We start from the raw sequence: 15,012 nt of genomic DNA, 5'->3' as shown, positions 1-15,012 counted from the left end.
TGTCAGTCACGTCACGTGAGGTATCGGTCTTTGGTATCGGGGGTATTTTTACGAGTACAAGTACAAGTACATGAGCTTGGTATCGGCCGATAATGATACTGGTATCGGTATCGGTGCATTCCTAATTATGAACAGTAAATCAGGATTTAAATTTGTTTGTCTTTTTTTTTTTTTATCCTGGTAAAATCATCAGGGGCCGCATTCACAAAACATTTGATCTTACCACTAAGAGTTCTCCTAAATGGCAGTAAAAGTTCTTAGTTGAGAGTTTTCTGTTAAAATCTATTCACAAATCTGCTGAGACAAACTTCTACTAAGGAATAGACTGAAGTCTTAAGCTAAGAGTAAGGGCGGGGCTGACCTCGTTGCTATGGATGATGACAATTTTTATTCTCCATCATTCAATACATTTTGCCTGTCCATAAATGAAGCTTTATGTTATGCCATCGTAGATTAAAGTCTATAAATCAAAATATTTATTGCATTTATGAAGGAAACGTTCAGAACTCAAGGCTGTATCACTGTTTCCTCAATAGTGTTCAGTGTCTTTGGGTGGATTGCTGAGGCAGATTGCCGGCAACAACCATTTTAGGATTGTTTGTGATTTGGTATTTTAGAAGTCCTCTTGACGACTCCTAATGTTTCACAGGTTTAGGGGCGAGTTTTAGTGCTAAAATGCTTTGTGTAATATTCTTAGAGCAAAATTGTAGGAGTCCTACATTTAGGACTGACACCCGTTATTTTTATATAAGAGTTTCTCCTAAATCGGCAAGTTAGGAGCTACTTTAAGCCTTGAGATGTTTTGTGAATACGGCTCCTGTTGTTCTTGTTTTCTCTGTTATTCTGTAGTTTAGTGTTTTACTCACAGGTTTAACTGCTGATAGAGATAGTGATGCGATTTCATTTGATATTAAAAGTGTTTATGATATAAAAGTAAAGTGTTTATACAAATTAAAAAAGTACATAGAATAAATATTCTGACTGAAACTCTCTGACACTCTCGGATTTTCTCTGCTTTATTGTTACTTTCATTTCCATTTTTACTCTTATGTATTTGTTTCCTTTTCCTGTAAAGCACTTTGAATTATCATTGTGTATGAAATGTGCTATATAAATAAACTCGCCTTTCCTAAAAATAAACTTGCCTAGATCCCCATTGTAAGGCAGTTTGTTCCCTCACTGATTACATTCACTCTATTTTAGGTGACATAGTTACATTGTACTTGAATAAGTACTGAGTAATACTAATTAATACAAACTGCATGTAATTACTATAAGGTTAGGGTTTGGTTCAGATACCTGTAATTATGCAGAATTTACTGTTATTACCAGAATAAGTACATGTAATAACGTGTAACAATGTCACCTTAAAATAAGTGTTACCTTTATTTCTCCTGTGAGTTTTCTTCGGTGGATTAAATAAAGACTGTTTTGTTCTCTATCTCCTTCATCGTGCACGTTACTACAGCCAGTGTGACACAGTCACGGTAGATTCCATAGTTTGTGTTTTCATGAATAAAATTGAAACCACCATTCTCTGAATCTTATATCATCGCCACAACACTGTCATAGCGCCCACTGCACTATATCTACATGTAACAGTAGAAAAAGTATATATAATAAAAGGCATTTACCTTTTGGCATTTGCAATACATCCATTAGCCATTGGAAAATGTCTTGTGTTCACATTCATGTTTTTTCAACATCCCACAACCCATGTTGTCATTGGCCAGATTCCTGGATGACATTCAGATTAATCAATCACACCCAAAGAAACACAGAGAGACAACAAATACTGTTGCAACTACAGAAAAAAAAACTAGTTTTAAACTATTCACCTATCATTTCCCTTTGAATTTAGGGTTAAATTAGGGTTAGGGGAAGAGTGTGTGTACATGTTTGTCTATACTTGTGATTTACAGTTACATTCACATGACCAATAATGACCTTCACATTTGAACAAATCCCTGCTTTAGAACCACTCTCATGTCTAAACGCAGCTGTGCACAACTGTGACATGCTCTGTATCACTGCAGTGTCACACAACCTGCTGGTTTATTCCTCTGTCCACAGTAACACTTATTCAAACACTGACATAATCGCATACAAGTTACAACGTTTGTCTGCAGACTTTATTTAACAGCCTGATACTTCAGCTGTTGACTGCAGTGGTTAGGCCGTTACAGGATTCATAGTATGAGACCATAAACTGAAAATGATGAAATGCTGTCTGACTAATTCAACAATAAATGAGCTCTTCGATAATGAGATGATCAAACACAAATACGATGATGAAGAGAGAATGCAGTGACAGTGATGACAAACCAAAAACCACAACAAACTAGTGATGGGAAACAGTGCAAACAGGAAAACAATGACAGATAATTAATGCATGTTTAATCATTTCAACACTGTTCTTGCAGCAGCATGATGACTCTCTACCTCTGCAAACATGCTTTTCAAACAAGTTTTTGTCTTGTTTCCAGTCCAAATATCTAAAAATTATTAAATCAAGAAGCATTTTCTAGACAAGTAAAAATGGTTGCCTTGTTTTCAGAAAAGATAAGTCAAAATTAAGTGAGTTTTTGCTTAAAACAAGCAAAATAATCTGCCAATGGGGTAATGCCAATAATCTAGTTTTTGGATTGAAATAAGATTATTTTTCTGACCCCATTGTGCAGATTATTAAGAATGTTAAATTTTCAGTATGGATATCAAACTTTAATATAATGAACTACATGTTTAATTACAGATTATGATTATTCATGTAATTTGACACAAATTTGTATGTAATTTAAAAAAAACAGAAAAAATACTGTATAAATAATACAGTAATTGTCCCGTATAAAAAAAATGAGAATTACTGTAATTTGTCAGTAATGATATAATGACGTCACTTTACGTCGTTCAGTAAACTTAAAAATAATAATTTAAATAGGAGCGTTTACTTAAAAATGTTGAGCCACACAAAAATAAAACTAAATTCCTCGTTAATAACATGTAATTGTTTTAAGTTGCATTAACTATGTAACAGACTTTAATTGCAGTGTTCTCAATCTGTTCTGGTTTACTGTGAAATAACTCTATTCTCTGTTAGAGATTCACTACAACCAAGAACACAAAACAGGAGACAACCAGGCCTTGCATGGTCTGGTTCTCAGTACTTGGCTGATCTTTTAACACACTTGACCTATAGCTGTGTTCTTCTCAGAGTGGTCTTTCAGTCGTTCCTAAAGCACGGCTTCGCTCCAGGGGTCACGGGGCTTTCTCATCTTATGGATTTCTCAAACTGTGGATTTCTCTGACATCAGGGAAGCAAATTCAGTAGTCATCTTTAAATTGCACCTTAAAACGTTTTTATTTCAGGATCGCTTTTAATTGATTATTATTATTATCATTATTATTATTCAGTGGTATTTCATGTTTCTTTTTCTGTACTTTGTGTTTTATATTGTTGTGCTTGTGTTGTAAAGCACTTTGAGAAAGTAATTTTTAAAGGCACTATACAAAATAAATGTATTATTAATAATATAAGCAAAGATTTATTGAATAAATCACATGCATTTATGGGAAGCTGTCAGAAAAATCACATGGATTTATGGAGATGATTACAGATTCAGTAATAAGAATGACCCATCACCTGCACAATGTAAGATTATGTAGCAACAGATTGATAGTTATATATGCAATATTGTTGTAAACTTACAGCAAAATTAAATACAAAAACAAGAAAAAAAAATACAGTAAAAGAATAAAAAGAAAAATGAGTAATATATGCATAATAATTCATCTAAATGCAAAAAACTGACCCTAACCCTAGCAAATCTACTCTTGTCAGATTATGATGGTTTGTGATGTCCTTCATATCATCAAGAGCGAAGTTAACAGTAAATGCGTTGATGATTTCACAGAGCTTCAGATATTTAAACTCTAACTCGTTATATTTTTTCCCTTTATGTTCTAGTTCTTCATGTTCTTTATTAAATATATATTCTTTATCTATTAGTTCACACCACTCAGAATGGAAAAGCAAACAGACTTTTTCACTAATTTCCTCACTATCATTCTGTTCTTTCACGTGTATTTTCAGTTCATCTGCCTGTTGTTTTCCAGAGCTCTTCAACTCATCTAATGTCGATGGATTACTGGGAAAAACTATTTCAAACTTGTGTAGAGAAGAGAGGAACTTCTGACTTTTCTTATCGGTTATTTTCTTAATTTCTGTTATGATATTATCTTGCATATATGATTTCTTTGCTTGGTTTATCTGTGAAAATCTAAATTTTGATCTACAGTGTTCTTTGTTAACCTTTTCTTTTAACCATAGCAATGTCATTTTAACCAAAGGATTTTCATCACTACTCAGTTCCCGAAGCTCATTTAATATATTCTCGCCTGTTGCACCATAAATGTACACAAAGAAATTGTGAAGCTTTATATTATATGTGTATTTTCTCAGAGAAACAACCTAACTTAATCGTACAAGATTCATCATCTTTTCTGTCTAAAGAGGGGCTTTTATTAGTAAAATTTAATATAGACACTGTTTGTCGCTCCTCTATAATATTCTCATTGTTAGTTAAGTATTCTTCTATTGCTGTAATAGTTTGTTCTTCAGCATGTTGTAAATCAGGACGGTATTTACTTTGTTAGAGCTGAACTAGAATCTGAGCATATTATTGCCTTTGATATTTTAACTTCACTAATTCACCTTAATGCCATAATTATTGCAAACATCTCTCCGTGATAAACAGTCTGATATCCTCCTGTTCTTACACACTTTTAACTTTGGAATTATGAATGCAGTGCCCACATAACTTGTTTTTGGATCTTTCCAAGCGTCTATGTAAATGTGCATATAATCCCCATATCTTGACCCACACACTTCAGCTTCATATGGACCTTCCTTTTGCCTTCTTTCTAATTAGTTTAGCTCAACTTGAGGTGGGGGCATAACCCACAATGGAGATAGGAATTATTGGAGCATATCTAAATGCTTTTTACTAATTTCCTCACACTCCATCTAAAACTGGAAACCATGTCCTCTCTCTATTGCCCTCTAATGGCCAGGAAGAAAAATGTCACCCCTCTAACAGGATAACTGTTAAAGGATTAGTCCACCTTCAAATAAAAATTTCCTGATAATTTACTCACCCCCATTAGTGCTGGGAACTTCGGTTCTTTTCAGTGAACCGGTTCTTTCGGACAGTTCGTTTCAATGAACCGGTTGGAAAAAACGGTTCACCGGTTCTTTTACGCTCCGACGTAATGACGTCATTCACGATGACGTAATGACATCGTCTATCGCGGGCCGGGATGAAAAAACACTTAACACATTCAAATATATAAAGTCAGTAATCATAACATCAGTCAACTAAAACATCATTATAATCTGAAACGTTTCTTACAATTTAGTTTTGCATCTAAAGTATCCAGGCAGTGATGTACAAACCATGTTTTACAGTTATAAAGTTAATAAATTAGTCTTCATCAGCGCAGAAACCATGATCCTCTTAATATACATAATCCATCACGATTTATTTGTAATTAGATAAACTTACGTTTCACCAGATTAGCCCCTTCATAGCATCAGTTGTCCTACTAGTTCGGTTCAGCCCGATGCTGTGACAGTCATTACTGTTCAGATCACACGCTGAATCACGCATGCGCAGTATCATCAGCTCATCGGTTCTCAAATCGGACATGTCCGAAAGAAGTGGTTCTCGGTTGTGTACTGGTGATCCGAAAACCGTTGCAACCGATTCTTGACTCCGAGAACGAGAACGGTGACAGGCCGTGTACGTTCGTTCGTATGCGCCGCGCATGCGCACTCATATCAGCTGCTCGTGCTCATCATCATCAGTGCTCTCTTCACAGCAGGTTAAGTCAGTATACTGTTGGAGTAACTGAATAACTCCTCGATGTTGCTTTATTTTGAGTCAGAGCGAGTGTCAGGCATGTCAAAAAGTGAGTAACTTTAGTAATTTGTGGATTAGTGTTTGCTTACTAGAGATTAAACTGAACGATTCGTTCACAAACCGGACATCACTAACCCCCATGTCATCCAAGATGTCCATGTCCTTTCAACTTATGAAACGAACGCGCACCAGTTCCGTTTTTTCCATAAGTTTAAAACCTTAATTTCTTTTCGATTGAAGAAAGAAGGACATGGACATCATGGATGACATGGGGGTGAGTAAATTATCAGGAAATTTTTATTTAAAAGTGGACTAATCCTTTAAGGCCTTTGCACACTGAGTCCGAAATTCGCGTCTGAAATTTTCACACATTAAAAAATAAATACAACCTCACGTTGTGTCAATCATATTTGCACACTGCCTCCGAAACTTTCGTCCGTCATAAAAAAATTCAGATCAGGTTCGATTTTCTGCTTTTTTCGCATCCGTGGCACGCATTTTGAGAGACGTTTTGACAATTCAGAGCCACCGTACAAGCGAAAGCCAAAATCCCGAATGCTATCTGACAAGTTGATCCACGTCGTCTACAGCACAAAACAGCAGGACTGAATGACAAACAACATGCAGAAAGAGGCAGAATATAAACAGACTGTACCAGTATCGCTAGCAAAGCCAATGACATCCTGAAGTAAACTTTGAAACGCTCGGGATAATCCCGCAGCTCCTTGATGAGGTCAACTCTCCTTCCTCTCTATGCAATCTCAGGATTGGATGGACCCAATATTTCCTCTTTCTTTTTGTCTTTTTAAGAAGAGAGAGGACAACTAAATCATGGTCACTGCTTGAAGACTTCATTTTGTATTGTTTTGAGAATTTTTTCGCAACAGATTCATTAATACGCATCGGACTCAGTGTGCAAGGTCTCTGTGCGTGACAAATTTTTCAAGATCACGAATACGAAAAAATGCATACGAAAATTTCGGACTCAGTGTGCAAAGACCTTTACACAGTATCCGAAGGATCATACAAATAAAAATGACAATGCTATCATTCAATTAGAGTAGTACTCTTTAACAATCACCAACACAGCTTTGTGGTTGAATATTGGGTATATTATTTTTGATTATTATTATTATTATTATTATTATTATATACTAACACAATGTTGGTCCAGATTATCTGGCTGAAAGATCTCTCTAGAATCAGGCTGATAGAGTTGAGGTTAAGAGAGCTGAAATTCGCTCTCCTACAACCAAGAAAACAGGAGACAACGTGAAAGGATATAGATTTATTGAATAAATGTATTTGTTGAGAATGACATTGAACAGGTGTTTTCTAACAGGCAGTGAGATGGAGAATCATTGTCAGAGACAGACTGAACTAAAAATGCAGAAAAAAGGATCAGTTTACTTCACTCTTTCCAGATGAAAGTGATTTGTGATGGCCTTTATATTATCATAAGCGATTCTAACAGCAAAGCTGTTAATGTAATCACTGAGCTTCTTATAGATAAACTCTTCATATTCTTCATATACTAGTTCACACCACTTAGAATAAAAAAGCAAACAAGCTTTTTCTCTAATTTCCTCGCTAACATTCTGGTTTTTCAGGTGTGTTTTCAGTTTATGTGCCTGTTCTTCTCCAAATTTCTTGAACTCATTTAATGTCATTTTCTTAGAGAGAAATTCCATTTTAAAGTTATTCTGAGAAAGAAAACGTTCAACATTTTCAGTATTACTTATCTTATATTTTCTTATTTCATCTGTGATATATGTTTTAATACTACTTCTCTTTTTATGTTTGTTTCCATGGAAACATATAAATGTTGATCTACGGTGTTGTTCTTTCATGTTTTCTTTTAACCCCAGTAATGCTTTTTTAATGGAAGGATCTTCATCATTCATCAGGACCTTCAGCTCTTTAACTATATTCCCTGATGCACCATAAAAGTCCTGGAAGGCGATGACAACCTCTATATTATAACTGTACATTTCCTCAGAGAAACGAACCAACTGGATCATACAAGAATCACGATCTTTTCTACAAAAGCAGGGACTATATTTAGTAAATATATATATGGCTTTTGTCATTTTCTCTTTTCCTTTAATTTCTTTCTTTATTTCACGAATACATTGCTCTTCACTGTGATCTATATCTAAAAGATGTTTTTTCTCAGAAACATTAACTGGCTTAAAGGGTCCGATCAATGTAGACGATCCTTCTTTTAGTTCAATCACAGCAAAACCACACTGATTGATAAATTTGTTATTGATATTAAAATGTTTCATGAACCCTGAAATCTTAGAAGATATTGTTTGATTTATAGGAAAAAGGGAACATATAGGAAACAGATATTCATGAAAATAATACATTAATTGAATTACAATTCTAACATAATTTCCCTTCTTGCTCAAATCAATGCTCCTGATGTTGTCATTTTGATCTCTGTAGATCCACGGCGGCTCCTCCATCAATCTGACAAAACATTCAGAGTGAATCCTGATCAACACACACTAATGACTGTAATTACAGCATTGACTGAACACGGTTCATGAAAACTTTAGCATTCATGTTGTTCGCTAGAGAAGGAAAAACACTTTTATAATGTTTCGTTAATTTATTGTCCAGCAGAACATATTCTAAAAGCGATAATAGTAAAAAATTAGTATGTGATTATAGAAATAATACATTTCTTTTCATTGAACTTTGACGCAACAACAGTTTGTGGGAAAGATATTTTCGTTTGTTTTGATTAGAAATCATATAAAAGTAAAGGTATTGAGGGGTCTTTACTTCAGGAGCAGGACTTTTTATTCCATTAGTGATGCAGTTAATTTGATTAAAGCAATATGTTTTTTCTAGCCCCAACAACAAGAGCATTTTTTACCCCAAACACCATATTTTTACTGTATTCTACAGTTACTGAAAATCTTGCCTTGAGCAAAACTGAAAACTGACATTGTTCTTAAAACACCTCCGGCAATTTGATCTATTCTCATCAGCTAAATCAATTAAAACATTAAATATTAGATCAACTTATCGCAGAATCAATTTCTAGTGGTTTAGAGGTAAATGAAATCAAATGTGTCATTTACTCTGATGTGTGTTTAGTCCTGTCATACATACATATATTACAATTACAAATTATGTTTTTTACCTTCTGGCCTTAAAGCGCTTGATGTTCTTCTTGACTTTCTTTCTTCTCATCTATAATGGAAAAGAGGAATCAGAGCCAATGGTTAGTATGAATTTATATCTAAACATTTGATGAACATTATTTAAACATTTAACATTGTAGGAGCTAACTCAATATCCCAACAGATTGTATATTATCGTTTATTTGTGGTGAGAGTAAATGTAATGTGTTATTTTAGATTTATATATTGTAATGCAACACTGATTTTTCTGTCTATTTCTAAATTATTTCCTAAATTTATTCTGATGTTTATTTCTGTAATGTTCCTCTATTAGCCACTATCTGAATATATCAGTTTATATGATACCGGTTCAGATAGGAATAAGAATCAGATCTCTGTCGGACTTTAGGATTAAATTTAAGTTTAGTTTAGTTTATAATTTATGTTAGATGTATGATGTTCTTCCTCAGTGTTTTTGTCTTTTTTTTTCCAACACAAATATCTAAACATTGTTAAATCAAGATACATTTACTGGAGAAGCAAAATGACTGAAGATATTAAGTCATCATTTTTTGCAGTGAAGTAAAAGGCAAACTTTGATTCTACAATGAGATTAAGAGTCATCATGGTTTCTCTCAACGGATGGAACCGCAGAGTCCATTACTACAGTAAAACCATCATTCATAGTGGGGTGTTTGTTCATCTATAATAATAACATTTAAAAACATTACACAAGTAATCTCACGCAACAATAGATGAACTGTTGCTCTGTATCATTTACTGCATCACTGATGATCAAATAAACAACTAATTTTAAATGTTTTATATGCATGTTTTGTTTATACACAGTGCATAATGTGGCATACATTTTAAAACACATTTCTTACATTCACTAAACATTTCAATAGAAGCAGTTAAACTAACAACTGGACAACAATATATAAGTGCTGTGAAAAGCCCAGTATTCAAACTTTCATTTTTTGAACCTTAGGTCTGTTACTCCAAAGCATTCATGAATCACAACCATTAAAGTTCATAACTGTGCTGTAAATGCAGAATGTGACTTTAGGATCCTAAACTAATTCAAACAGATCAGAATCACTCACCGTGACTGTTGGCACAGAAATGCCCGGGGCAGGAGCTCCGGAGACACTCTGGAGTAACTCGTCTCTCTGATGTTGGACTGCTGTATGCCGGCCTACAGTACGATCGTTTTCAAATGACAGAACCGCAGAGTCTGTTTCCACTGCTGCTGGATCAGTGTTGGTGCTCCTGCCCCGGGATGAGTGTCCTATAAAAACTTCTCTTTCCTTAAAGCTGTTACAATACAAATTATTTGAGTTGAGCTGAATTATTTGAGTTGAATTATTTGAGTTTTTGAGCCATGATTTTAGAAGTGTTTGCTTTAGAGCAGCTCTTTTATAGTGTGATGAGGCCACGCCCTTCAAAGGTGTGGGTGTAATGGAATTTTTCATATATTTAAAAAATTCAGAATATAAGAGTAGAAGGTGTTGGTACGTGACAGCAGGGCCTCCACCCGAGGACAGAAGATGAACAAGTGTAAGAATGTTCCACATGAGGTTGAAGACACCATCATCGGCCGAGAGAGAAAACACTGAGAGATGAGGCTGTGAGAGAGCAAGAATGTCCTCCTCACCATCAGTATCTAGACTGTAAGACTGCTGACCTTTTCTTCCAAGGAAATAAACCATCTTTAAAGACAATTAGACATGTTTGTCTCTTATTCTGTGTAATAATTTGTAATAATAACCACAACATGAGATTTCCAAAACCAGTTCCATCAGTGTCAAACCAAACAATGCTGTTCATCTTGATTCACTTTCATAGGGTGATAAACAACAACTGACTTTAATTCATATAATTTTAATCAAAGCAAATGCCTTGATAACTTTCTTTCTGCTTCTGAACACAAAGCCAAGCTAAAATGATCACAATGGTGTCAAATATACAAATCTGATCATGTTCTCGTTCAGTTCTGAGGATGATGAATGATTCATGTTTATTCCTGTGAAAACACTGTTTAAAAAAGCCTCACTTTATAGGAATGTTTTTCTTTAAAGCCTCTTGAGCATCACTGTCTCATAACACTGCTGTGATGGGGATTCACCTCAAATTACACTCATATTAAAAAGTAAATACTGTAGTTGCTGCAGGTCTAAAGTCACACTGATTCTTCTGTGTTCGACTGATGTTAAGAATCTGTGGTGTAAGGGTTGGGCTCTCGGTTTCGTTGTGAAACGAACAAACACACTGAAATCGCTCTGAATTCTGGGAATGTTCACTTTAAAACATCATAATCCCTGACAGAAGTGAGTGGATTCAGGGATAGAAACTTACAGATGGTTCAGTTAGTGTTATTTTCCATTGGATTTTGAGTACCTTTCTTGAGGAACTGTAATGAACAGGTCTGGATATGTTCAAAAATGATTGTTTGAAAATGTCAAATAAAAACCTAACAAAACATTTAAGGCCTACACACATTAATAAATGTCATTGAAAAATCCCACCAATCACTCTGAATGTTTGATGTAACATTATACAGCTGGTTTATTATAGCCTGTGATGGTGGAGACGGGTGACAGTGCTTCACAGCATCACATGACCGAGTAGTGTTTACTAACTCTTGTGTTCAAAACGCACACTATCATACTACTCTTACTATTTCTGCAGTATCCAGTATGTATACTGTGTGTAGTATGAAGATTTTCTGAATGCATGGAATATTTGCTGAAATCTGTGTGCATCTGAGGACACTGCATGGAATACTGATTCCCACAATGCAACGCGCTCCACGTGACGTTTGATCTTTGTGAAGAGTGCAGCATGAGTGAACTGGAGGCGGGGAATAATTATAAAATGTAACACTTAAGTAAACTAGCTGTGTTTGTGAAAACACTCGTTAGTAGCACATAAACTGCACTTTAATCTCTACAGCACGTTTCTGATCAAGTTAAATCAAGTTGCTCTTTTTTCTGTAGCACTTTATATAATACAGATTTCAGCTTTACAGTGAGTTCAGTGCTTCAACAAGAAAATACTGTCATCGTTCAGCTGAAGTCCGTTTAGTGATTCATATCCATTCAATAACTGTGTGAAGTTCATCATGAGTTCAATTTGGATATAAACCCTCATTGTTTAGTAGTACTGTAACGATGGGTCGACAGCGTGAGGATCCATTTGCAGCTTTTATTCAAAACACAGCAGAGTGCAAACAAGGGCAAGGCAATAGCGTAAACAGGGACAGGCAGAGATCGGGGCAGGCGGCAAACAGTACACAGTCCAGTAAACAGGCAAGGGTCGAGGCAGGTGGCGGAGATTCACAAGAGAGTAAGCAGTCCAAACAGTAACAGATAAACAGTCCACAGGAAAAACGCTCAGAAATGATCACCTTGTCAAATCAAGACTTCACGGTGTGAGAGTGTGTGTGTGTGTCTTAAATAGTGTGAGTGTAATGCGGTGCAGGTGCGTGAGCAATCAGTCTCAGGAATGAGGGCCCATGGGTAATGTAGTCCGAATGGGAAATGATCAGAACTCCGGTGACGGCTCCCTCCGGCGGCCGGGAGGAAGAGCCGCGGGAACCGTATACGTGACAAGTACAATCAATTGAACTCTTTGTAAAGTTAGTCTTTTTAGACCATTTCGTTCAATATAATCAAATCTTTCTCATTTTTGCGTTCCTGTTCTGTGTTAACCAGAGGCAAAAGTGTCCCGAAATAAACTATAGTAATGGTTTATGATCTGTGCAGTAGTGGTTCATTGGCAGTTTTAAGGAGCACAGATATTGCCTTGGAACAAAACGTTATAAATTACAGGTCTCGTAATGACAACCAATCTGTTTTGGGAAAACGTGCGCAAATTATAATTTCGATGCTGAGTCAGTCATATGAAATATTCTCTTGACAAATAAAACCATATATTAGAATATAAATAACTTTTATAATGCTGACAAAATATAGCCTATTTACCTAATATGTATGGCATAAATCTTAAAAGAATTATTTGTGGTGTTTTGGAAAACCCTACTATATATGTTATTTTCATCTATGTATAATTGCCGTATTACACAGTAAAGGGTGGCAGGCGTTCATTGTTACTGGAACTCTTAATATCAGCTAACCTACTGTAACGTAGTCAATCTGATTCAAGCATGATAATCATATTTTTGACGAGTCAAACCAGTTAATTTACATGTTACTCCATTAAGCACATTTTTGTAAACCTTTTTTTAATGTACATTATTTGTCAAGCAAAATAAAATCTATTCAAATGATTTTAAGTGAAACATGATTAATTTCAGACATAATTTTTATGGGTCAAATCAAAACTGTTGGAAAGGACATTCAAAAGGTAGGAAATTTTCACTCAGGTTTGCACATAAGAAGGGTAGCACATTTATTTGTAAGGTGACAAGCGGGACAACTGAGCTGAATTAATGATTGTCATGTGACAACACTGTAGTATACTACTCTCAAACATTATTTGTTGCATATTGTATACTCATTATACACAGTATTCTTAAAAAAAAAAAAATAGGTAGTATAGGTATAAGTTAGCATGCTGTTCTGAATACAGCCTTACTTTCAGAGTTCAGAGGCATGACAATATATAGTATATATAAGTGTTTGTTTCCTATCAAATGAAACTCTGACACTCCCATTCATCAAAACGTTTCAATGATGATGAATGAAAGAATCTGTGGGATTTTATTGACCTGTTTTATTTTTTAAAGTCTGATCACTCAGTAACAACATCTCTCCTCAACAAGACACACGTGTGAAAACATGCTGGAGAACAAACAAAAGACAGACTGATGTAAGAGTTTATTTTGAGTGCCTGATTTAAGGTGCTGTAATGATCAAACCGATCAAACCTGATTCTCAGCACAGATATTTTACTTCATCATCATCATCATCATCATCATCAGTCAGATATGTTTAGGAGAATCAGGGCGTCTCTTTATAGGAAACAGAATCACATCAGACGAGAGAAACACACACCTGTGATGGGCATTTGCTGCAGTAATACTGTACACTTTGATTTGCAGCTCTACTCTATAGTCAAACTCCAAATCTTCTGAACATATTTGATGGATGATTGTCATGTTATGTAGGGGTTCTCAGCCTCAGTGTCTGCCCAAACTTGAAAAAGGCTTCAGTCAACAAGAGGGCACATGGAATAACTCAAAACATCTGATTCTTCATCACTGAAGCAATTTATTGAAAATCTTTCAGCAACAACTTGATCTTGTTTTGCTTATTTTCAGTACTTAATTCAGACGCTTAGCCTAATACCCTATACAGAGAAACACAAACCATTTATAAATATATATGAGTCACTAAACACAGCAATGAGATCATTTTAAGGATATTTAACTTCGTTAAACTACAAACAATGTTACGTGAATACTCACAAATCACATAAAGTACATTGTGGTTCAACAGCAACACTAAATCAAATGCATTTACTGCATATGGACATTAGATGCAAAAACAGCTAGAATTAACCAACAACTTGCGAGACATTCACAAATGTTCTTTTAATCAGTCTATAGTCATTAAAGAAATTACACAGCACAATCACCAGAGTTAAATCAACTCTGCTCGGAGTACATATGGTCCCTCTCTAAATAGTTTTAAAGCAACACTGAAGCAGAGTTAAAATTATTGAGATAATTAAGCAATTAATTAAGTGATGAATGAGCATTAGTGCTGAACACCTGCTGTTAACAAGCAGAATCACTGAAGATAATCCTCCTCTACTGAGATCTTGAGAGATGTAATGTCTTTTATCTTCAGTTGATTTCATCTAAGACTGTGGCTGAAGTCAGTTGTAGTTCTTGTGTTTCTCTTTTCTTCAGCGATTCTGCTTGTTAACAACAGGTGTTCATCACTACCGCTCAATCATCACTTAATTATCTCATTAACATTAAGTCTGGT

General features: G+C 35.2%; 2 protein-coding genes across 3 annotated transcripts in view; both read right to left on the bottom strand.

Moving 5' to 3' along the window:
* Positions 1-10,429, bottom strand: part of LOC127500919 (uncharacterized) — a 42,405-nt gene extending 31,976 nt beyond the window's left edge. Inside the window, exons 1-2 of one of the 2 annotated variants that reach the window (XM_051872530.1) lie at positions 10,162-10,429; positions 9,076-9,125 (exon numbers count right to left, since the gene is read on the bottom strand). In XM_051872530.1, the coding sequence (XP_051728490.1) occupies positions 9,076-9,125 (50 nt within the window). In that variant the 5' untranslated portion in view covers positions 10,162-10,429. The remainder of the gene's footprint in view (positions 1-9,075; positions 9,126-10,161) is intronic. The other variant, XM_051872529.1, reaches the window with a different exon arrangement.
* LOC127501335 (uncharacterized) overlaps positions 1-15,012 on the bottom strand; it is a 135,877-nt gene that overhangs the window by 47,872 nt on the left and 72,993 nt on the right. The gene's annotated exons all lie outside the window — the stretch shown is intronic.

The sequence above is a fragment of the Ctenopharyngodon idella genome, chromosome 19 (genome assembly GCF_019924925.1).
Source record: "Ctenopharyngodon idella isolate HZGC_01 chromosome 19, HZGC01, whole genome shotgun sequence".
Taxonomy (NCBI): domain Eukaryota; kingdom Metazoa; phylum Chordata; class Actinopteri; order Cypriniformes; family Xenocyprididae; genus Ctenopharyngodon; species Ctenopharyngodon idella.
Note: the sequence above shows the minus strand (reverse complement) of the source record. Positions and strands in the feature narration are given on the sequence as shown.